The sequence below is a fragment of the Schistocerca americana genome, chromosome 7 (assembly GCF_021461395.2).
Source record: "Schistocerca americana isolate TAMUIC-IGC-003095 chromosome 7, iqSchAmer2.1, whole genome shotgun sequence".
Classification (NCBI taxonomy): Eukaryota; Metazoa; Arthropoda; class Insecta; order Orthoptera; family Acrididae; genus Schistocerca; species Schistocerca americana.
The window spans coordinates 442,565,911-442,592,734 of NC_060125.1; the positions used below are offsets into that span (position 1 = coordinate 442,565,911).

A 26,824-nucleotide genomic window follows, 5' to 3' on the forward strand; every position below is an offset into this window, starting at 1 on the left:
TATGTTGTAAAGTAGCTGATTGTCAAGAAACTGGTGGTAAACACTGAAAGCAAAATCTGGAGGGTGTGGAAACTACATACAATTTTCTAAGGTACATACTAGATTAGCTTCTTCTGTGTGTGGTACTGTGGCACAATGATTCAATGATAATGTTAGGATGGTGCCAGAAATGTAAAGTGAGCTTCACATTCAAACAAAGCTAAAGTTTTATTGAACCAAAAAAACATGAGTAAAGTAAAAACCAATGTAAGGACAACTTGGTAAGAATCATTCAAAGAATATAAAAGCACAATCTACTAAGAATACCTGAAAAATTTCAGACCCATGTAAAGTTACGTAATGGATCAAAATTACATACACAATTGCTTTTTAACTATACTGGCACTAAAATGGAAGATCACAGAAAGATAGCTGGACTATGATACTCTCTTTAAAAATATAGAGTATGGAACATGTGCCTACAGTTGATGCTTTTTTTCTCTACTTCTGAAAAGCCTTTAATACAGTTTTGGAGTGTTACCCCGTAAACCCCCCCCCCCCCCCCATGAACCATGGACCTTGCCGTTGGTGGGGAGGCTTGCGTGCTTCAGCGATACAGATGGCCGTACCGTAGGTGCAACCACAACGGAGGGGTATCTGTTGAGAGGCCAGACAAACGTGTGGTTCCTGAAGAGGGGCAGCAGCCTTTTCAGTAGTTGCAGGGGCAACAGTCTGGGTGATTGACAGATCTGGCCTTGTAACATTAACCAAAACGGCCTTGCTGTGCTGGTACTGCGAACGGCTGAAAGCAAGGGGAAACTACAGCCATAATTTTTCCCGAGGACATGCAGCTTTACTGTATGATTAAATGATGATGGCGTCCTCTTGGGTAAAATATTCCGGAGGTAAAATAGTCCCCCATTCGGATCTCCGGGCGGGGACTACTCAAGAGGATGTCGTTATCAGGAGAAAGAAAACCGGCATTCTACGGATCGGAGCGTGGAATGTCAGATCCCTTAATCGGGCAGGTAGGTTAGAAAATTTAAAAAGGGAAATGGATAGGTTAAAGTTAGATATAGTGGGAACTAGTGAAGTTCGGTAGCAGGAGGAACAAGACTTTTGGTCAGGTGATTGCAGGTTTATAAATACAAAATCAAATAAGGGTAATGCAGGAGTAGGTTTAATAATGAATAAAAAAATAGGAGTGTGGGTTAGCTACTACAAACAGCATAGTGAACGCATTATTGTGGCCAAGATAGACACAAAGCCCACACCTACTACAGTAGTACAAGTTTATATGCCAACTAGCTCTGCAGATGATGAAGAAATTGATGAAATGTATGACGAGATAAAAGAAATTATTCAGGTAGTGAAGGGAAACGAAAATTTAATAGTCATGGGTGACTGGAATTCGTCAGTAGGAAAAGGGAGAGAAGGAAACATAGTAGGTGAATATGGATTGGGGGGAAGAAATGAAAGAGGAAGCCGCCTTGTAGGATTTTGCACAGAGCATAACTTAATCATAGCTAACACTTGGTTCAAGAATCATGAAAGAAGGTTGTATACCTGGAAGAATCCTGGAGATACTAAAAGGTATCAGATAGATTACATAATGGTAAGACAGAGATTTAGGAACCAGGTTTTAAATTGTAAGACATTTGCAGGGGCAGATGTGGATTCTGACCACAATCTATTGGTTATGAACTGCAGATTGAAACTGAAGAAACTGCAAAAAGGCGGGAATTTAAGATGGGACTTGGATAAACTGAAAGAACCAGAGGTTGTAGAGAGTTTCAAGGAGAGCATAAGGGAACAATTGACAGGAATGGGGGAAAGAAATACAGTAGAAGAAGAATGGGTAGCTCTGAGGGATGAAGTAGTGAAGGCAGCAGAGGATCAAGTAGGTAAAAAGATGAGGGCTAATAGAAATCCTTGGGTAACAGAAGAAATATTGAATTTAATTGATGAAAGAAGAAAATATAAAAATGCAGTAAATGAAGCAGGTAAAAAGGAATACAAACGTCTCAAAAATGAGATTGACAGGAAGTGCAAAATGGCTAAGCAGGGATGGCTAGAGTACAAATGTAAGGATGTAGAGGCTTGTCTCACTAGGGGTAAGATAGATACTGCCTACAGGAAAATTAAAGAGGCCTTTGGAGAGAAGAGAACCACTTGTATGAATATCAAGAGCCCAGATGGCAACCCAGTTCTAAGCAAAGAAAGGAAGGCAGAAAGGTGGAAGGAGTATATAGAGGGTTTATACAAGGGGATGTACTTGAGGACAATATTATGGAAATGGAAGAGGATGTAGATGAAGATGAAATGGGAGATAAGATACTGCGTGAAAAGTTTGACAGAGCACTGAAAGACCTGAGTCGAAACAAGGCCCCGGGAGTAGACAACATTCCATTGGAACTACCGACGGCCTTGGGAGAGCCAGTCATGACAAAACTCTACCATCTGGTGAGCAAGATGTATGAGACAGGCGAAATACCCACAGACATCAAGAAGAATATAATAATTCCAATCCCAAAGAAAGCAGGTGTTGACAGATGTGAAAATTACAGAACTATCAGTTTAACAAGTCACAGCTGCAAAATACTAACGCGAATTCTTTACAGACGAATGGAAAACCTGGTAGAAGTGGACCTCGGGGAGGATCAGTTTGGATTTCGTAGAAATGTTGGAACACGTGAGGCAATACTAACCTTACGACTTATCTTAGAAGAAAGATTAAGAATAGGCAAACCTACGTTTCTAGCATTTGTAGACTTAGAGAAAGCTTTTGACAACGTTAACTGGAATACTCTCTTTCAAATTCTGAAGGTGGCAGGGGTAAAATACAGGGAGCGAAAGGCTATTTACAATTTGTACAGAAACCAGATGGCAGTTGTAAGAGTCGAGGGGCATGAAAGGGAAGCAGTGGTTGGGAAAGGAGTGAGACAGGGTTGTAGCCTCTCCCCGATGTTATTCAATCTGTATATTGAGCAAGCAGTAAAGGAAACAAAAGAAAAATTCGGAGTAGGTATTAAAATTCATGGAGAAGAAGTAAAAACTGTGAGGTTTGCCGATAACATTGTAATTCTGTCAGAGACAGCAAAGGACTTGGAAGAGCAGTTGAACGGAATGGACAGTGTCTTGAAAGGAGGATATAAGATGAACATCAACAAAAGCAAAACGAGGATAATGGAATGTAGTCAAATTAAATCGGGTGATGCTGAGGGGATTAGATTAGGGAATGAGACACTTAAAGTAGTAAAGGAGTTTTGCTATTTATGGAGTAAAATAACTGATGATGGTCGAAGTAGAGAGGATATAAAATGTAGACTGGCAATGGCAAGGAAATCGTTTCTGAAGAAGAGAAATTTGTTAACATCGAGTATAGATTTAAGTGTCAGGAAGTCGTTTCTGAAAGTATTTGTGTGGAGTGTAGCCATGTATGGAAGTGAAACATGGACGATAACCAGTTTGGACAAGAAGAGAATAGAAGCTTTCGAAATGTGGTGCTACAGAAGAATGCTGAAGATAAGGTGGGTAGATCACGTAACTAATGAAGAGGTATTGAATAGGATTGGGGAGAAGAGAAGTTTGTGGCACAACTTGACTAGAAGAAGGGATCGGTTGGTAGGACATGTTTTGAGGCATCAAGGGATCACAAATTTAGCATTGGAGGGCAGCGTGGAGGGTAAAAATCGTAGAGGGAGACCAAGAGATGAATACACTAAGCAGATTCAGAAGGATGTAGGTTGCAGTAGGTACTGGGAGATGAAGAAGCTTGCACAGGATAGAGTAGCATGGAGAGCTGCATCAAACCAGTCTCAGGACTGAAGACCACAACAACAACAACAACCCTGTAAACAAAATATGGGCTTACAGAAGAACAGCCCACATACATCTTGTTTCTCTGCCTGCCATGGAAGTGTAATCAGCAACTACGTCAGCTTCATCATTCTATCACAGGTGGTGTTAAATATGAGATCGTGTCACAAGAAACATCCTGCAGCAGCCATGCAAGTTGTTTGAACTCTTTACAACTAATTACTGTGGAAATTTTCAGGCAGTTATGATGGAGGAGTCCTATGACACATCTGAAGCCTATCAGAAGTAAATAAAAATAGAAGCCGAGGTTTCCAGATGGAACTCTGTCTCTTCTCACTGCCAGCAATTCACCTTTTGTAACTTCACAGGACTTTAAACTTTGGCAGCCAAGTTAACTCTTAGCGATTGAGGAACACTATGTAGACTTTAATTGTTCCAACCAAGAGCATCAGTGTTTGTGTCCTTTAAAACTCACAATTATCAGCGAATGCAGTAGTTTTTGTTGTAGGACAAGTTTTGTGTCCAATGTAGGTAAGTGGGGAACAGACAAAATTGGGTATGAGCATAAATTAGCCTGTTAGTTCCTACAGTCGATGGACAGTGAGATGCTTGGTGACCTTGTGGAACTGCTCACACTGTAAATTTTAGAGGCACTGCAGTAGCAATGCCAGTTTAAAAAACAAACAGTGCTGCTCAAAAAGCAGCATGAGCAAAAGATGTTGCCATCACAGAACACTGAAATATCAGAAGTGCAAGGCTCATGTTAAAACACAGAAACAGAGAACGACAGCGGTGTTCCAACTGGCCTGGCAGTGAACTCTGAATATGAGAAAATATGGCACGAAAATCTGTACTTTTAATTCGAAATACACAATTTAGATAACAATCTTTTTCGTTTACTTCTAGACTATGAGTCTCAGACATAAAGTATAAGGCACACACCTTAAAAATGAAGTGTTTTTGGTGACCTTGCGAAGTAATATTTTTGAGAAATCTCACTCGATAATTAAGAGTAAATACTCGTAGCTGGGGAAGTCATGTAAAATTTTGTAAATGGTGTTGTGATTGCTTTTTAACTGTATAATTATTTACTTATAAAACAAAAAATTGCAATTTTGACCATATAGCCACAATCAAGTGTAAAATAATTGTGCCTCAGCTCGTCACAACCTAAACATCATATGGACATGACATGACACAGAAGCTGCTTCCATTGCATTGTGTTCCTCACTACAACTTCTTGTTTGGAATGCACACTTTGAATTGCATTATGAATATGTTGCTTGTATTCTACTTTATTTTTGTATGCATCCATAATACTGGGTGGAGTAAATGATTTCATATTTGTTTTTGCTTCACATAAAACAGAAGTCACACAGTGTTCTGTGGACATTTGTTCCTGCTTACAAAGCTGTCTTGAACTACTCAGTTTAAATGTGTTTTAGGTATTCTGTTTATGTTCTACTTTATCTTAGTTTGCACCCTTTCTTGAAGCTACTCCCATTTACTGAAGAACTCCATGTTACCAGCTTTTGACACACCTGGTATTCATCTTTATGACATCTTGTCACAAAATGAATGTGTATTTCTGCTCTGAATGGTGTTGCTTCTTGCAGCTGAGTATGCTTTGTAGTCTTAGTGACTAAGGCATTCTTCTTTGCAAGTGCTAAAGACGCAACAGTAGTCAGCAAATGTGTTCACACATTGTTAACAGGTACTATATAGAATGCATTTTAGCAGAAAGCAATGTACAACAATCATCCTCCCATTCCAATGAAAATTTAAAAGCATGTAGTATACATACTCACATTTTCATCACTGGATCTACTAAAGCTTACTAAATGTTGTATCATTCAGTATGGTGGAAGCATGTTCACACTATATCACATACAAATATGCACTTCGATGCAGAATATTTTTGCTTCATTATAGTACTTGGCATAATAGCAACGTACTATGTTACTAAGACTAAAATGCATACAAGGAGCAACACCTTTCAAAGCATATGTACATACTCAATCTGTGGCAAGATTTAAAAAGTTGAATACCAATTCTGTCAAAAGCTGTTAACAAAGAGTTCTCCATTAAATGTGAGAAAGTATGAAAAACGGATGAAATATGCTTACAACAGATTTAAATAGAGCAGTTCACATGGATTCATAGGCAGGAACAAAAATTCCCAGAACACTATGTGATGAAACCACCTTCTGTCTCAAAACCAAATTTGGAATCATTTACTCCACTCAATATTACCAATGCGAGCAAAAATCAAGCACAATATGAGCAATTTATCGCGCAATTCAAAGAGTGCAATACACATACAAAGGTTTTAATAAGGAACACAATGTTGTGAAAACATCATCTGTTTCAAATGAAATCAAAACAAATATTGAAGACTAAAATCATCCAATAAGAAATCAAGATGATAGATTTGGTAAACCTGCAGCACTCCAAGTGGCCTGGCAGCAAACCAAGTTCATGTTACTGGCAGTCCCTATATGAGTTTCACCCTTGTGGTTTCCATTCTAGAAACAGTAGTAGCAAGAGCTGCTATTGCATAAAAATATTAAAGCATGGAAAAATCTGCTGCAATGTACGATCTCAGACTTCATTACCAGCTTAACCAGCACTTACCCGTTTTTCAACATTTGACAGCAGTAAAGTAGTATGCCTCACATCTTCATAACTCACAGCAGGTCATGCCTGCTATTTAAAAGGATGGGCGTTCAGTCTTTATCAGGTACTGCCTGCAAGCATGAGCCCTCTATTTTCACTCTTGAGGAACCCATCAACATGCTTGCCCCTACAATGACTGGCATGTACATATTGTGTCCAAGCAATTATGTATTTTTCTTTCCCATTTCACCAATCACCTGGACACCCAGCACATTATAAAGCCTGAGTCAATACTGATGGCATGTCTACATTAGCTTTGGGTGAGCTAAATGATACACTATCATAATCATACAGGCTAACCTGGTACAAAATGCCTTGTGTTAGATGGCTGTGCCCATCACTCTCAGTTTACGTGACGCTACTCTTGAATACTGCATAATCCTTGGAGTTAGTGTAAAGAGCTGAAGTGCCGACAATGCCAGAAATACCACCTACCAAACATCACCGCCTCACTGCCCCTGGATCCATGCCAGAGCACAGTCCATCCCGACAGGACCATCGAGCACTGCCATCACAACTGAGTGACTTGTCCAATCACCAAACTGTCTGTGGTAGCTGGGATCATCTCGCAGCTGCCTTTCATGGTGCCAGCAGTCAAGACACTCAGATCCCATCACTGATATAATTCAAAGCCATGCACATTGTGCCTTCTCTCACCAAATGCTATTTCCGAAATGAATAAATGTATGAATTGAATCCTTGGAATTTGGACCACCTTCGCTTCCAGTACACTACCATTTTTTTAAGCTGGATGGAGCTGATTGCCGTAGATTTGATGCTCCCACTTATCTCAAATAGTAAATATGTTACCGATTCTTTTAGAAGTGATAACTTAAGTTTAACATGTCTGTCGACATAAAAGTTTTCTGGGTGTGGTACCATGTCATAACGTATAAAACTACTGCTGGAGAGTTTTATACATTATGACGCGTTACCACACCCAGAAAACTTTTATGTCAACTGACTTTGGCTGCAGAAGTCTACGCAATTATATTTAACATGTCTTTTCCACTGAATAACAGTTGGAGGGCATTATTTCTGACAATCAACAATACCATTCCCATGCTTTCACTGGCTTAGCTACAGTATTCTTATTGGCATTTGCTGTCTTCCATGTAAGGTATGACAGTTATTATTTACTGCAATAATAACAGAATTGAAAGGTAACAGTGATACCTAAATATGACTGTTATTGGGTGACAATCCTGCACAGAAGGTGGTTTCATCAGGAAACAGCTGTGAAAAGTAGAAAGATGTACAATGGTTAACCGCTGGAGTCAAGACTGGCTGCTAACCTCCAACACGTTAAATGATAATGAAATATGCAGTTTTATCCAAAAAGGCCCAAATATGATTAAGTACACCATCACTTAATGATCCTTGGAATCAATCACACAATATAATACTGAGAAACATGAGGCTGCTGAGCACATAAGTTAAACTGTGACAAATGCCAGAGATGTGTATTTTTTCCCCCATTGGTGGTGAGCAGGGGATTTTAGTCAGTCCTCTGGCTGGCTTGATGTGGCTGATCATTATTTTCTCTTCTGTGCCAATACCTTCACCTCACAGTAGCACTTACACCCTATATTTCCAATTATTTGTTGCATATATCCTAATCTCTGTATTCCATTACAATGTTTGTCCTCTATGTCTTCCTCCAGTACCATGAAAGTTATTCCTTGTTATCTTAACACATATTTTATCATCTGACCCTTCTGCAAGTCAATGTTTCCCAAATATTCCTTTCATTATCAATTTTGTATTAAAAAAACTATTCATTTCTTATCTTATTCATCCACTTAGTTTTCAACATTCTGCAACAGCACATCTCCAATACTTTGATTCTCTTCGTTTTGGTTCACCTGCAGTCCGTGATTCACTTCTACAAGATGTTTTGCTCAAAATGTACGTTCTCAGAAATTTCTCTCGCAGATAATGTCATATTTTTTCATATCTATAGACATATTTTGCTTAGGAATGGTTTTTCATCTGTGCTAATTCATGTGTTATGGCCTCCTCACTTCACACATCTTGTGTTATTTTCTTTACAAGGGAGCAGAATTCCTTCACTTCATGCACTCTATGGTCTTCAGTTTTGATGCTAAGTTTGTCACTAACCTCATAGCTGATATTTCCCAATACTTCTGTCCATTTCTGTGTTCAGTAACCTGTTCAGTCCATTCAATGGATCCTGTAATACTTTCTCATTTTCAGAGAGGATATCAATGTCATCATAAAATCTTTTGGTTACCATCCTTTCACGCTGAATTTTAATCCAACTTTTTGTTATTTCCTTCATACAGTTTGGGCAGCAGAAAAGAAAAAGTGCATCCCTTCATTATGTCCATTTTAATCTGAGCACTTCTCTCTTGGTCTGCCATCATTCTTTTTCCCTCTTTGTTCTTGTGCATCTTGTATATTACCTGTCCTTCCCTATAGCATACATCTATTTTTATGAGGATTTCAAACATATTGCACCTCCTTGTGTGTGTAATGCTTTATCTAGGTTGACAAATTCTTGTGTTTTGATTTTTCTTGCATCCATTATCAAGTAAAACATCATTATCTTTCCTAAACCCAAACTGATTCACTTAACAGATCCACAATTTTCTTTTCCATTCTTCTGCCTATTATTATGGTCAGCAATTCATATGCATGAGCTGTAAAGCTTATTGTGCAGCAATTATTGCATTTATCTACTCCTCATTATCTTCAAGATTGTATAAATGATATTCTTTCTTAAGTCCAATAGTACAACTCAATTCTTGTAGATTCTTAATAATAATTTGAGCAATCATTTCAGAAACTCCAAAGGAACATTGTTTATCCCATCTGCCTTGTTTCACTGCAAGTCTTCCAAAATTCTACTGAACTGACTAATACTGGATCCAAACTGAAACCAATTCCTTCCCCTTCTAGAGACCTTCAGTGTCCTATCTCCATATACCTATCTCTCCTTTGGATAAGACATTAGCATATTTTTAGCACTCTTAACACTGACAACTTCGCTTTTAAATTTTCTGATTGTTATTTTAATTTTCCTATATACTGAATCAATCCTTTGGACAATCATGCCCTTTTTGATTTCTTCACATTTTTTCTGTAACCATTTCACTTTTGCTTCCTTGTTCTGTGTAATGATTTTCTAAGTCTAGTAAGCATGGGTTTTAAACAGCATACCTTAGGAGCTATGAGCACTACTTCACCTTCAGTACTTTGAAACAACCTTTGCAACCTCTTTCCTTTCCTCATTTTGAGAGATGGTAATATCGACTGAAACAAGAAAAAATGCCCAGTAAACATGGGCTCTAAAGTGCATACCTTAAGAGCTATGAGCATTTGTTCACCTTCACTATTGCGAAACAAATCTCTTTTACTGACCAAGCAGCTCTTAAGGTGCGCATTTTAGAGCACATGTTTACTGGACAACTTTTCTAGTTTTGGTCCATAGTATCTCCTCTGAAAATATGGAAAGCAAAGAGATTGCAGTAGTGGTGATTTGTTTCACAGTATCAAAGATTGAGAAGTGCTCACAGTTCTTAAGGTATGCATTTCAGAGCCCATTTTTACAGGACTTCTGTGTTTGTCCCTGAATACTGACAAATCCTCTAGGGGTACACGAGGTGTTTTCAAAAAGTAAGGTGGCTTCATATTTTTATGAAAAAATATTTATTTATTCATCAATATTCATGTTGTCCCCTTCAGATAAAATACACTCATGCCAACACTTCCTCCAATCCTCAAAGCACTTGTCATAAGCACTTTTTGGTACAGCTTTGAGTACTTCCAGCAATGCAGTTTTCATTTCCTAAATCACTGAAAATCTTTATCCTTTCATAGGTCTCTTAAGTTTGGGGAACACGAAAAAGTCGCAGGGGGGCCCAATCCAGTGAATATGGTGGCTGAGGCACGATTGTTATGTTGTTTTTGGCCAAAAAAATCTCTCCCACGCAACAACGAATGAGCAGGTGCACTGTCGTGATGCAAAAGCCATGACTTGTATTTCCGTAATACCAGACGTTTTTTGCGTATTGCTTCTTGCAAACGGTACATAACATCAAGGTAATACTCCTTATTGAACGTACAACCTTGAGGCAAAAATTCATGATGCACCAGGTCACAGTAATTTTTAAAAAAATAGTGAGCAAAATTTTGACATTTGATTGAACTAGGCATGCTTTTTTGGTCTTGGCTCTTGGGGATGCTTCCATTGGGACGATTGGGCTTTGGTTTCAACGTCATAACCATAAACCCATGTTTCGTCACCAGTTATGACCCTTTTGAGCAAATCTGGATAATCATTGATGTCGCTCAAGAGTTCCTGAGTGATGCTCATGTGATGGTGCTTCTGATCAAGATTGAGAAGTTTTGGAACAGACTTCACTGACACACATCTCATACCCAAAACATCTGAAAAATTGTATGACATGAGCTGACCAATATGCCAACATTCTCACCAACTTCTCTTACAGAAATTTGATAATTTTCCAAACCAATTTTCTTCACAGCTTCCTCGTTATCACCTGTTGTTGATGTGCTGTAGCATCCAGAGCGAAGTTCACCATTGGCATCTTCTCGGCCATCTTGGAAGAGCTTGTACCACTTGTAAACATTTATTATTATTTTTTTTTTAATTTTTACTTTGAGCAGACTCACCGTATGCCACTGTCAACATTTCAAGTGTTTTAGAGCACTTGATTCCATTTTTCACACAAAATTTGATGCAAATTCCTTATGCCATTTTTTATAATAAAAAAAAAATCGCCGAGCACACTAAAACATGTGTATCCTTTCTACCTGTCGTAAACAAATGACATATGCTGTACACTTGAAACTGTGAAGATATGTTTGGGACAAGTGTACCAACATAAGAAAAAAAAAGTTCGACAATCAAATGTACGTTACCCCCCCAAATTTGAAAAGTCACCTTACTTTTTGAACAGCCCTTGTTACTACAATGCCAGTCAATTTTACAGTAACATTTTTAAGGTACAGCTTTTTCCTTTATATTCCACAATTGCTTATAAATAACTCCAAACGATGACTAGCTGAATCATATTCCAAGACAACATGTTCTACAGTTGCTTCCAAACACTGAGTTTTAAGAGTGAAGCTTCAACAACATTAGGTTAAATGTACTTTTCCTACCATAGATTCATAGTGAGGAGGTTCTCAAGAATGTAGGACATGAAAGAAAGCAAGAAAACAATACATATTTACACAGATAAAGAAAATATACTGATGTATCTTCCAGAGATCCCAAGTGAAATGGTTCTCATGGATGTGGAATAAGTAAAAGAAAAAACTTGAATATCTCATCATTTGTAAGGTAAGAAGGGAAGGAGGAGTGACAGCAAGAAAAAGTGTTGTAGAAGTTTAAAACTAGGTGTAAAGTTAGTTGCAACTAACTAAATGCTGTCTGCTGTCATTCTCAAATACTGGATGAAAATAGTCTCCTTTTTCACCTCCACCCCTCTATGAGGTAGTGGATCTTGCTCCCACAGTGCTTCTTTCCAGAGAGCAAATGATATGTTTACAAAGGTTGGATGAAATTAATCCAGTGATTTAGGAGGAGATGTGGAACATACATCCACTTTTGTAATACAGATGGACATGTCTTGTCAGCTGGCACTAGGAGTTCTTGTATTGGCAATGAGTAAGGCAACACCAGTCTTAAATAATATTAATTGCAATATTTTTAATTTGCAAGTATGCATTTAATTATCTGTCATACTAAAATTAAAATAACTTTTCTAAATACAGATACAGCTACACGAACATTCAGCATCGCTGTATCAATAAAGTAGATTACAATCTCGAAGGTGGAGGAGTAGAACACAGGTGAGAGGAAATGGGCTCAAAAAGTAAGTTACACTTGATTATTCCAACGCAAAAATTTTATTGATTACAGCAGTACAACAAAATATATTGTCACTAAAACATTGTTTTCTGCAATAAATTTACTCCTCATATACTGCAGTCTTTTAAGTGCTTGACAACATGAATCTACTCGAAATGCAAGGCCACTGGAGGAGCATCATTTGCATCTGATGGTAAATTATCAACCTCAGGAACATTACTGCACTGACAGGTGCATACTTGCACTGTTGAAGTGCCACATGCTGCTGCATATATCAGTGAGAGCTCTGTGGAAAAACATTATGTTGCACCTATAATGCATTTTGCCTGTCAAAAGATGTTTCGCACTATCATGAAGTTGAACAATGAATCTTCTCAACTTATAACCAACACCTGGTTTCAAAGCTCTGCCCAAAAACAACATCAACATCTACACACTGTAAACCACAGTGAAGTGCTTAGCACAGGGTACATCCCATTTTATCAAGTATTATGGTTTTTTTTCCATCCCGTTCACGTATCAAGAGCAGGAAGAATGATTGTGTACATATCTCCTTGCTTGCTGTAATTAATTGAATCTTGTCCTCACAATCGCCATGAAACTTTGTAAGGGTTCTTGGAATAGTTTATGTCTGTCTTCAAAGGTCTGGCAATTAAGTTCCTTCAGCATCTCTGTGGCACTCTCCCATGGGTCAAAAAAATCTGTGACCATTCGTGCTGCACTTCTCTGTACACACTCGATAGCCTGTAAGTCCTATATGATATGGATCCCACACTCTTGAGCAATATTCTAGGATGGGTTGCAAGAGTTATATGTAAACAATCTACTTTGTACACTGATTACATTTCTCCACTATTCTACCAATAAACTGAAGTCTGCCCACATCTGAGCCTACAAGCTCATTCCATTTCATATCACTACAAAGTTTTATACCCAGGTAGTTGTATGAGTTAAATGATTCCAACTGGGACTCACTAATATTATAGTCATAGGAAACTACATCATCTTGTTTAGTAAAGTGCACAATTTTACATTTCTGAAAATTTAAAGCAAGTTTCCAATTTTGCACAACTTTGAAATCTTATGAAGATCTGATTGAATATTTATGCAGCTTCTTTCAGACAGTACTTCATTATAGATAACTGCATAAAATCTAAGGTTGCTATTAACATTGCCTGCAAGGTCATTAATATACAACATGAACAGCAGGGGACTCAACACTTCCCTCCTGGGGCACACCAAGTTGCTTCTAAATCTGCCAATAACTCGCCATTCAAGACAACTTGTCTAGCAATAAGAATCTGCACATTAATTGTATCTCTTGCCATAACTCTCAAATAGAAATACAATAATAAAGTTCTCTATGTATTGTGCAGTTCTGTCAATTTCTAACTCAAGCTCAGGGTGTATCCCCCTTATTTCATCTAAAGGTGCATTTACAACCAATGCTTCGTTATTCATCTGAATGTGAAAGGGATTTTGGCCACATGCATCATACAGTGTCTCATACTTTAGTTACATGGGATGTTTCCAACTGATGCTCAGCTCTTGTCTCCATTCTGTAATAGAATCCTTATTCTGAGAACACTGGTTTCCCTCTTGAAGGTCAGGATATTAAATGTGTTCTGCACATGAACCACTGTTGCTCCACAGTTGTCATATATTTAGGCGACAAGTGTAACTTACTTTTTGAATTCTCCTTGCAACTGAAACAGAAATGTTACCCATTTCATAAATGTGAATTCAAGGGTAATCAATACATCATTACTAAGTAAATGATATTTCTTATTATGAGGGGCGTTCGGAAATGATTTACAACAGCAGCTTTTTGTATCTTATTTATTAATGAGCAAGTGTCAACGTACATGGGATCTCTCAATACACTCCCAATGACAACACACTGCTGCCACCTTTCTTGCAACTTCATTATTGCATCACAGAACCACTGTTTTGAGGTATTATGCACCCACTGGTGGACAGCTGCCTGTAATTCTTTGTTGCTGCTGATACACTTACCTGATAGCACATCCTTCACATTACTGAATAAAGCATAATCTGTTGGAGTGACACTCAGTGAATATGGTAGGTGTAGCACAGCAATGAATCCCAGCGATTTTGACTTTGTAGTTGTGGCATTGCTGGTATTGGGCCATGCCCTATCGTGCTAAAGGGCATTCCTTTCACAAATGTCTCTGTTGCCTTTCCTGAATCCTACATCTAAATCACGTAAGGGTGTCACGGTACAACCCGCTGTTGACACAACCTCAATGTTCCTGGAGACTGTGGTTTTTTGAAGACGATTTACACTCTTACTTGCAGTTTCCCTTCTACTAGCAAACTCCGCAATCCAGTTGTAAACCGTCTCTTAGCAGGTACTTCTTGACCACATGCCACCATTAAATGTTAACAAATATTTGTTATTTTTCACTACTTCCTTCCACAAAAACCATATGGTTCATCTTTGTCCATGATAGTCAATTTCCATCTTGTTCATAGCTTTTTCTATTTAACAACAAACAAGCACTGTCCTTTCACTATACACAGTGTTCACAACTGCCATCTAGTGTCTGTGTTGTGTACCTACTAGAATTAGTTCATTGTCTTACAAGAGGATGTATCTATAGTTTCAGTGTTATTTGTAAAAGACAAATGTAAATCATTTCCAAACGCCTTTGGTGACAAGTGTGGCTACAATCGTTTTTGTTGGGCAAGAAGACCATTTTTTTCCATGTTTAATGTTAATAGTTAGGATCACCTGCACGAATATAACTTAATGCATCTACTCTCAAACAAAGTAATTATGTGTATCGCATAGAACACAACTATTTTTTCCAACTATATTTAGAACTGGGCAAAAGCAATATCATAAACTCATATATCATATATGAACAGTAATTAATCACATTTCCAAGATTTTGCTGGGCAAAAATCTGTGTTTTTAGTTATTCTAAATAACTGATTTACAATTTTTTCAGTCATTATCAATTTATGTTCTGCAATTTCTTCTCCACAACTGAACCAAATTACAGACATTCATGATGACACCCACTGCACATATTTCTTGTTCTAAAATATCTAATCCAAAAATCAATAACCATATTCTTTTCTGTGAACCAATGCCCATCAAAGTTCATTCAATTTTTTTATATTTTTATTCTGTATATGAGATTTAATATAATCACATTTAGTGTAGGATAATAAGTTACATAACTCCGACTTCAACTATGGAGAAAAAATAATATTCGCACAATTATTTTTTCCAACATGTTCACAATCAGTGTGTATCAAACCCCCACCATAGAGGCTACAAAACGAATAATGTATCCACTCTTACAAATTAGCCAACAGTCAATAACATTTTACAACAATTTCTTATGTTTTGAAAGAACTATTATCATAGCTAAGAATGAATCAAATTTTACAGCAATAACTTTTTTTTTTACATTTTAAGAGAATCATTGTTATATCCCTTTTTTAATGTCAAGAAACATTCGGTCACTACTTAAATACAGTTGCAGCTCAGGCTGTATCTGCTAAAATATCTGATACTTCAGATGGCAAACGTATATTAATATAAACAGTTCTAAAAATGGCACTGGATCAGAAAATGGCATACTGTCAATGGTTGGTTGCAGTAACCACAGAATGCTATGGGTTCGCCACTTAACAAATGACTGTGAATGAAATGACAGTACCCAATACACAGCCCAGCTGAAAGTATCTCCTCACGATGAGAGGGGCAACAGGAAGTTGTCCAAGCTGTTGGGAAGTGTTTAATTTCCTCAAGTTTGTTCCCATATATTTATGCTGGAGTGACAATTTTACTAGGTGCAGCAACACAGAGATCATCTGAAGCGACAGAACAACTGAAAGTCCTAGGTAATTGAACTGCAGCCTTGGCAGCTTCATTTCCTGATGCTCTGATGTGACCAGGGACCAACATGGACATCCCAGTGCCTACATCATCAGAGAGCAAGTGGAGGCATACTTAGATTTTTTGTACTAAGGGATGGTATGTGCATAGCACACAGAGGCTCTGGAGGGCACTAAGTGAATCTGAACATAATACACAATCGAGAAGTGTGTTATCGGATGTACTGGGTGGCTTGATGGAGGGCAAAAAGCTCTGCAGTAAAAAAAACGAGCTCTGGTCCAGAAGCTGGCATCTAAAATGTTTGTTGCCAATGACAAGGGCGCAACTGACACCACAGTTGGTCTTGCAGCCATTACCGTAGATGAAGGTGCTGTCTCGAAGTTGAATGCAAAGTTTGAGAACCTTACAGTGGTAGGTCAAATCTAGAGTAATGTCCTTGGGAAGCGAACTAAGGCCAACATGAATGGAGTTTTCTGTGCAAAGCCAAGGTGGTGAAAGTCTCTCATCCATCGGGAACACGGCAAGTAATGTAAGGTTGAGACTCCAAAGCAGTATACAAAAGCAAACTCTGGGAGGCAACAAAGAAGTTGCACTAATCCCATATTTGCATTCACGAGAGTCATAAAAAAGGATGCATGGGATGGATGGTTGGACATGGAGGACAGACAGCATGCATATCTGCTGATGAGAACATCACATCATTATGAGAGGTAATTTGGCAGCATCTACATAGAGATTCATAACTGGGCTACTGTAGAAAGCTCCAGAGGCCAAACATATACCTCAATGGTGGATTGTATAGATGCAGATGAGTAAACGAGACACCTATAGACCATTTTTGATTGGACACGGGAGTTCATTCTGGTGAATGCTCTAAATATGCACCATGCATTGGATGGCACAAGTTGGTGGTGGCAGTAGCATGGTATCGGGGACATTCACCTGGGTTTCCATTATATTTGTGATAGTAATTGAAGGAACCACGACAGCTATGAACTACATGAAAATTATTGTACAACACCTGGATTGCTTTGTGCTTGACATCTTCCCCAGCACCAGTGGCGTCTTCCAGCAAGATAACTGTCCATGTCACAAGGCCAGAATGATAGTACAGTCATCTTTTTTTTCTATTTTCCACAGTTCCTTAGTTGGTTCAAAATTCGTGGAGGTATTTTCCATCCAAGCAAATAATTTAAGACAGTTTGTTTATTGCCATACACATTTTGTTTCTTTTATTTGTGAAGCATTTTCAGTGACCAGTAATACATGCTTCTTTTTATACATATAATAAACTTATTATGTGGTGGTTGCAATATGTTACTATGTTACATTCTGTTTTTTAGGCTGGAATCAACTTTTGTAGCATAAATTTTGTGATGCAACAATATCTTTCAGTATTACTTATGATTTCCAGCACTGTTAGCCCATGTGCATGGTCCTGGAGATATGTTCACGAGTCTCCATGCTCCAGTTGGCCAATTTCCGACATTCTTCCACCCACATTTGATTCAACACATTGCATACATCACTTGCAAGTTGTATTGTCAACTGTCGCTGAGCATTCATAATTCATCCTTAGTTTGTTTTATGTGTGTGGTTTGACATTTTCGTTTGTCGTGTGCGTGCATGCGTGTTGTTCTTTCTTGAGTGTGAGTATGTATGTGTTTTTTTTAATGGATATTTGTTTTGTTTTATATATACACACATACAAAGATAATGTAACTTACCAAACGAAAGCGTTGGTACGCTGATAGAGACAATAACAAACACAAACACACACACAAAATTCAAGCTTTCACAACCCATGGTTGCTTCATCAGGAAAGAGGGAAGAAGAGGGAAAGATGAAAGGATGTGGGTTTTAAGGGAGAGGGTAAGGAGTCATTCCAATCCCGGGAGCGGAAAGACTTACCTTAGGGGGAAAAGGTACAGGTACACACACACACACACACACACACACACACACACACACACACACACGCACACACAGACATTTCTGGTTGAGTTTTTGTACTATATGGGTGTTGTAAAAATTGTTTGTGGCTATGAGTTGTATTGTTTGTAATTCTATCTCATAGTTTTCTTTGCTGATTGGAGTTGGATGAAGTGTATATAATTGTGTTTGTGGCTGTTGACTTTCCGAAGATGTCAAATGTGTATTTATTGTTGTCTCTCTTTACTGTCATATCCAAGAAATGTATTTCCTTTCTCATTTCTTTTTCCATGGTGAACTGAATGTTTTTATGTGTATTGTTTATCTCTGTACGAAGTTTATCACAATTTTCTCCATTGGTCAATCTGCCATATAGATTATGTCATCCACATACCCGTACCAGTAAACAATGCTTTCCTTTATGATAACTGTATCAATGCGTTTTTTTGTGGTTGATGAATATGTTTGTCAATGTTCCTGATATTGGGGATCCCACTGGAAGACCACCTGCTTGTAAGTAAAATTCCTTTTCAAACTGGAAGTAATTTTGGGATGTGATTGCTTAGACGGTTTTAGTTATTTCATTAATATTGTCTTCAGGTAGTTTGTTGTATGTCAGTAAGTTTTCTTCAATTTGTTTTATTGTGTCTGCAGAGAGTGCTGAGGTGTATATGTTCTCTCTGTCAAAGGAGATGAGTGATCCCGTTTGTGGGTTGTGTAAGTCTTTTATTTGTGTTTTTCACTGTTCTGCTGATCTTCATTTCACAATGTGGCATTATGATTTTGTCTATTTGTTTTTCCATGTGGTACGATGGTTTGTTCATGAAATTAATAACAGGTCTCAACAGAATAGGGGGTTTGTGGACCTTGGGTTGGCTTTTGACTGTTGGTGCTTTTGGGTTCTTCTGTGTGATGTTTTTGTTAAGCTGTGAGTATGTGTTTGATCCAGAATATAACCATAATAAATAATTAATGAATCTTCTTCCCCCCCCCCCCTCTCTCTCTCTCTCTCTCTCTCTCTCTCTCTCTCTCTCTCTCTCTCTCTCTCTCTCTCTCTCTCTCTCTCTCTCTCTCTCTCTCTCTCTCTCACACACACACACACACACACACACACACACACACACACACACACACACACACACACGTTAAACATGACAGTTGGCAACACTACACATCAAAAACACACATGTGATGTATGCAATGTGTTGAATCAAATGTGGGTGAAAGAACATCAGAAATTGGCCAACTGGAGCATGGAGACTCATGACCACATCTCCAATAAGACACACATGGGCTAAAACACAACAAAATGAAACATAGTAACATACTGTAACTACCACATAATAGATTTATTATATGTCTAAAAAGAAACATGTATTACTGACCACTGAAAATGCTTCACAAATAAAAGCAGCAAAATGCATATGGCAATAAACAGACTGCCTTTAATTATTTGCACAGATGGAAAATAGCTCCATGGATATTACAGTGGTTTGAGGAGCATTATAGTAAATTCACATGGATTCCCTTACACTAAAGCAGATGGATCAACTGGAACTAGAAAACACTATAAAGTGCTTGGTGAACATGTAATTTACGTGAACTGCGTGACTTGTGTGTTGTCATCTGGTCCATATACCTCTGAAAATGTACCAATTGCTTGTGAAATCAATGGAACATGGAATCATTGCTGTACTGTGTTCCAAAGCATTTCTGAGAAAATTTGGAGAATGTTGCAGATAAATTCCCTGACCGTGCTATTGTAATAAGTAGTGGCTTTAGTTTGGCACCCTTAGAATGAGAGAGTCGTCTGGTTAAAACTGGTGCCAGATATAGGGATTCATGCAATATCTTTCTGAAGATTTTTATGAAAAAATACTTCATCCAGTTACAGAACCAACTCATGTCCTTGACCTCCTAGTAACTAACAGACTCAAAACTTTCAAACCACTTAATGAGCTGAGAGTCCATGACCACAGACCAGCTATAGCATTAATGACTACAGAGGCAACAAGGAATGTTAAAGAAGGTAGAAAAGGTTTTGTTTAGCAAGAACAATAGGAAACAAACTGCAGTCAACCTCAATCAATCACCTCTGAGGACAAAAATGTAGCATATAAATGGATATAATTTGAAAGCATAGTACATTACACCTTAAAAATGTAAGTGCCGAGCACGGTCCTGAAGGACAGGCAGACCCACCATAGTTCAATGGCCACGTCAGAAAGCTGACACAGAATTTCGGCAACTGTTTGCATCCTGTTTACTGAAATGTATGATCATTTCCATCACTCAAAGAACCATTTAAATGTAGCCCCCTGAAAATGCATGTGTCCTGCACCCTATACGTCAGCCTCCCGCCCTCATCAGGAGCGCAGTCAAGAGTGAAATGGCAGCACATTACCAGTACCACTGGTCACTGCAAGTGCTGGCAGCTGAGCCAACTCTGTAAGTCAGCTGTGCTCCTGGCAGCAGCAGTAGGCTGCTGGTAGCAGTACCACTTACAGGTTTCCGGAGGGGGTGGATACATAAATGAAATCACTCAAGCTCAGAGGCTGAGTGAAAAATATTCACATAATAGACATAACAATCAGTCGGCTGTCTCTCATTAAGTGAAACATCTTGAACCTTGTGGCCATAAATAATAGTTTCATTCTACTGAAAAAACGATGGAATGAAACCAGACGGTTGTCCCATCACTCCTCACAATGAAGCGGATGGCGACAGAGACAACTGCTGTACTGAATTCGGTCTTCCAAAACTGTTTCACTGCATGTGATCATAATATAGTTCAATCATACAGAAAAGCTGAAATGGCACACACTGAGGTAAGTCACCATAGAATAGAAAATCAACTAAAATTGCTCTGCTGTGACTGGATCCAGCGAGATAAATAGGATTACTGAAAATCCCAATTCAACCACCTCCAAAAACACTGTGTACTACACAGGAAAAAACCAATGCCATACTAAAATCACTCACAAATGAATTAGAAAAAGAAACATCAACCACTAGATTGCACCACCATATCCTCTAACATGCCCTCTGCAAACGCAATCCATTTCACAAACAACATGCCTCTAGGATGTCACACAACACAACATAGTTACATCACATGTCACAGCAGATGGGTGACCCCCTGTAAGATTCTAAATGAATTATGTTAAATAATTTGCTACTCTATTAGCAGCAATATCTTGGATGTCATTACAGCAACGAAGAGTATCGAGCAGTTAACGCAATCCTATTTTCAAAAACAGGTTGTCAGATACACATAATTAGGGGTACACTTTGGTGGCATGAATCTGTTGTAGAATTAATGAAAACATTTCGTACTAGTATATTGTGACTTTATTGGTGAACAAAAGGCTACTCTACAGAAATCTACATGCATTCAACAAACAGAGATATTGTGAACTTTGACTCAAATTGCTTGTTCACAAGATCTAAAGAGGTCAGATGTGTTCCTTGACTTTCATAGGGCATCTGAACATTTCTACAGTACCTGCTTCCAACTACTGTATGGCATTTGGGATGATTCAGGACTTTTTAGTAGATAGAACTCAACATGTTGCTAATGTGATTAAATTAATGGATGTAAAAGTATTAGTGATTATCACTGAATTTAACAATAACTGTAAATTAACTATGTGTAATGGCCCACAGAACCTGAAATGCAATATTCACATAAAATTAGCTGTAGGAAAAGCACATGTTACACGGTCATAAAACATAATTCATCCATGGAAGATGTGGCAAACAAAACATCTGTTTGACAGATTCTGGAGTACCGCTCATCAGCCTGGAATGCTTACGAGGCTGGATTAATACATGAGATAGGTAAGATCAAACATAGAACAGTGCATTCAGTCAGTTACACACATGCTCAAAAAACTATTGTGGTAGATATTACAGGAGAGAATCATGAAATATAGGCCATTACTCCTTCCTCTCACTTATGTCTTGTGAAATGACAACAACGAAAATATAAGAGAAACTGGAGCTCATATGGAGGCTCGTTAACATTGTTCTTCTCACACATTTTTTTGCAAATGTAAAGGTAAAGGGAGGGAATGATAAGAAGCACTCTGTCCCACAGATTGCAAAATGGGTTGCAAAGTATGTACATAAAAACATGTTAAATTTAAGGACAGCAAGTATAGGCCTACATGCCTTCTTCGACTGCCAACTGAAGTAAAATTGCTTCTAAGCTGTAATTTCATGGTCTCAAAATTTTTTCAGGAAAAGGGTATCTGGAACACTTCTCGAATTTTAAAATTAAAATCATGAAGACAGTTTTTCAAAGAACTTAATATTATGACTGCTCAGTACTTCATTTGTGATGGTACGCGACATTATGCTGTACCAGTACCTCCTATGGAAAAAAGTGTTAAAATAGTACTTTAAGATATCTAAATGTCAAAAAAGCACCCTGTTGCCCCAACCCCCAGGAAGCCACAGTACCACGGCCTCTCTTTTTACAAATCAAGCACTGTGACCGTTCCTAGCCAATGTGTTTATAATAGTCTAATTCATGTTATAGTAAACCCCATTAAGTGTTAATTAAGGCTGTCCACATACATCACCAGAACATGTAGCAGATGATGGGTCATATGTTAATCTGGCTAAAGTTCAGAATAGTTACAAACATATTATCCACACTTCCTCTAATAAAATCTCCCAAAGTGCCTAGTCAGTGTCCAAAAAGGAAGTTCAGAAGACAGTGGGTACATGGATTCAAGTAAAGCTCAAGAATTGCAGGAGTGTTTCATAGGTGCCCTGATATGAATTATTGTCAGTAACATAATGGAATACAGTAAAATTTAATGTGATATCTCCATCCATAGGTAATACAGACAATGGGATACAGCATGCTGAAATATAGTTAATAATAAATTGATACCTGATACAAAATCATTTAATGTAAAAATGTAAAGCTTATGGATTCATGTTTTTTAAGCTTTACTTGGGTAAGGTGCTATTAAAGCACACTTTATTAATATACTTTCTAGATGTCTATAAAGTCTCCATTTTGTAATGAAAATATAGTTACGCATAAATATGGTCAAAGATCAGTCTTGGTCAGCTGCCCAAGTGCAGTGCTGTAGAGACTGGAGAAAAATCAGCATATTAGAGAAATGTAACAGTAGGCCTATTTACATTGTTTTCTCCTACTTACTGAATACACATTTTAACTTCTGAATTACATGCATGGATTTGTGGCACTGAACAAATATGTAAATAAAATGCTGAAGGGCCTCTTTTTATTCATTCGGTCAACAGAGTGAGTGAGAGTGTGTGTGTGTGTGTGTGTGTGTGCGCACGTGCTGGATCATTAATTCTATATAAGTATTGTGATTGAACTACTGTATTCAAAGATTACAATAGGTCTGTTCTATAAAATAACATTAAACATCCACAAGTTTCTCTTTACTGTCTGCCAGTTATGTAGTGAACAGTTTCTTCTCATGGAAACTGGAGACTTCCACACGAGTGCTTCATAAGGTGAAGCATTTACGTGGATTTGCTGGTTGGTGACTGAAGGCCGTTTCTCCCTAATTGTACTATGGTATAGGCCTAGGGATATTCAAGATGGTCATGGTGGGGATTTGACTGAGTGACTTTGAAACTTCACATTTTTTTCTAATAAAATAATGTGTTGCAGAATTTGACAACTGGTAGTTGGAGCAAAATGAAACAGGCATGAAGCAAATGTGTACAACACTCTTATTGTAGCATGTTTTGGCGCACATAAGAATACAACATGAGCCAGGAAATATTTACATTAACATACATATTAAAGTCTATGGCCGATCCACATACAGTAGTTTACAGCAGGAAACTTTTACATCTTTTGGATAACATTATTTTCAACCTAGACAGACATTGCAACCACTTAGGAGGTGCACCAGACAATTTTATGCCAGCCTAAAGAAGTAATGACTAATTCGTGCGCTTTGTAATTTTGTAGATGCACTTCGCAAAAATGTACAGGGCTAGTACAAAATAACAAAGGCCACAAATTCGTCGTTACTTCCTTAGGCCGCCACAGAATTACCTGTTGCACAACGTAAGTTTCATATTAACCGCAAGTCCTGCTGCCGTTCTGCAGGGAATTTTTTTTTTTTTTCTTTTGCGTCAGTATACATTACAGTCTATCATTAGCAAACAACAATGCACATTTAAAAAAAATCCCTATTGCAAGTCAGATAACCGCATGCCTACTTTAAGGCACATGTTTTGCAAGTGTAACTGTAATTCACGAACCACTGAGGAACGTCGTTACTTACTTTGAACACAGATACGGGATAATCCGGGGGTACCAAGTTAAAACAAGATTCTCGCCTTGAAACCACTTTTCTAAATTCAAACAGCCTGGAACAAAACAAAAGTTTTGGTATCTGTCAGGCGCAACAAAATCTAAGGGTAACAACATACTTTCCTTGTTTTTACCTTTTCAGATTTTCTGTATTCCCCCAACCTTTCGTAAAAAATTTTGTCTGTAAAATATTTCGGTAAACACGATCCAAACGACTGCTAGCAGACATATTTACAACACGTAGTTACGTGCACCGATCGCAGCAATATGTCATGTTACAATCGCATTTAACTTTATGATAACAGAACAGATGCTACTGCACAGAACTACAAACAGGCAATTCGAGCAGACGCTAAGCCTGTTGTTCACACCCGAGGCACATCCGGCTCATAACACTTTCTCGTCAACACGACGATGTTTTACTTTTTTGTCAATTCTACTTTCCAGCAGTGTAAGAAAGTATCTTCAAGCGACATATTAGTCGTCTATTTTAATGTATTTTCCTGTGTATCAGTCACACATCGTTCAGTGAATCTCCCATTTATCCTTCAGTAACTTGTCGCAAATCGCACATCTTTCTCCACTCATTGTCAACGAATGTCCATTCATTCTACTTAAAGTTCTTTTTTTTCCAAGAAGAGCGCTGGCGGGTACTATCGCTAATCAATCATTTCGGAACACTGACTTCCCGGATCTTTCCGCTAATTTAATTATAGCTATCTTATCATTCGTTACGTCAGTGGCAAATAGAGTAAAACTCCACACAGTTCTCAGCAGCTGTAATTTTTCAAAGAACTCCGTACTTTGGAATGAAACTGAAGACGTCTTCAGATTATGAGCAATCACGCTTGGCGTCTACCTTACACATTCCTTTTCATGAATATCTCACTCTACATGAACTGAATTTTCCTTTCTTAGCCATGAAAATACCAATAAACTAAGGTAGGAGATTCGTTTAAACTTCACTATTACTCATTCTACTAGTAGTGCGATATATAAGTTCACTTTCATATTTATATGTACATGTGTTAAAAGACAAAGTGATGTCAGGCTTCCGAGATTCGCCAACGTAGATGTAAAATAAGACTTCCTTAAAAAAAAAGGTGTATTCCAAAAATTAGACTCGATTTTGATTAGCTTGCCTTCACGAATTCGGATTAACTACTCATGGTTGCCCCATGAATAGTCCGACTAGTCATTCTATCAGGGCGAGTTTTTCTTTCTTTTTTTTTTGTTGTTGTAATAAATTCTTTCAATTTGATGACTTTTGTAATATTGTACTTTATCAGCACATAAATCATTTGATGAACAGCAGGTACGTTATGATGGGCAATAAATCAACATAGCGCTACTATGGATTATGTCACACGATGTTATTGCAAATACGGATGTGGTTACGAAGACAGGAATGTTCAGGCAGAGACATAATTAGAGACGATTAATAATGTACTACATTTAATAATAACAAGAAATAAAATATTACAACGTTCGACAATACGAATTATACATGAGATGAAGAAGGGACTGAAAAACGTATGATGAGACAAAAATAAATTATTCAGATAGTTAAGGGAGACCAAAATTTAATTGTGATGAGGAGCTGGAATTCGATAGCAGGCAAAGGAAGAGAAGGAAAAATAGTAGGTGAATGTTGATTGGGGAAAGAAATGAAAGAGGAACGCGTCTGGTAGAATTTTGCACAGAGCGTAACTTAAAGACAATTCAGCTGGCCATCATATCACGTCACGTCACATCAAAACATTGTGCGATGCATTTCAAATGGCGGTATCCGCACCGGCTGTCTCGTCATGTCACATCACAGCACGCCACTGTCAAGGCTTATCGGGAAGAAAGTATTGATGGCTGACCTACCGACATACATGTATATTTATGACTGACCTAATTGCCCATTGTTGATCACGTGACTCCGAAGCTCGTTTCCTCCCGATTCACCGCCATGCACACATCTACATATTACGTTTTGTTGTGGTTTGCATGGTTGATATCAGTTGTTGTTCGTTATTTTTAGTCACTTGTTATAAACTGTTTCGTTTCGTTATTTGTAATTTTGTAGTAATTGACGAAAGATTAATTGAAGCAGTGAGGCAGCAGTCTAAATTTCATAATAAGGACTTACTAAATTTCTTGCCATGTACTACATTTATGAGCCGAGTGAGGTGAAGCAGTGGTTAGCACACTGAACTCATATTCGTGAGGATGAAGGTTCAAACCTGTGGCCAGATATCCTGGTTTAGGTTTTCTGTGATTTCCCAAAATCACTTTCGGCAAATGCTGGGATGGTTCCTCTGAAAAGGCATGGCTGACTACCCCTCCCCACCCTTCCCTAATCTGATGGGACCGA

The 26,824-nt window shown here is 38.1% G+C and overlaps 1 protein-coding gene across 6 annotated transcripts in view; it reads right to left on the reverse strand.

Annotated features, from left to right (window-relative positions):
- The window catches only part of LOC124622566 (protein ABHD18), a 170,572-nt gene extending 145,319 nt beyond the window's left edge, over positions 1-25,253 (reverse strand). For 3 of the 6 annotated variants that reach the window (XR_006980654.1, XM_047148310.1, XM_047148311.1), the window contains exons 1-2: positions 24,597-25,252; positions 24,434-24,518 (exon numbers count right to left, since the gene is read on the reverse strand). Coding sequence is in view for 3 of the 6 variants with exons in the window: in XM_047148310.1 (XP_047004266.1) it covers positions 24,434-24,518; positions 24,597-24,691 (180 nt within the window). In the remaining 3 variants the exon portion in view is untranslated. Of the gene's footprint in view, positions 1-24,433; positions 24,519-24,596 lie in introns of all 6 variants that reach the window. The other 3 variants (XR_006980652.1, XR_006980653.1, XM_047148312.1) reach the window with 3 other exon arrangements.
- Positions 25,254-26,824: the final 1,571 nt, after the last annotated feature.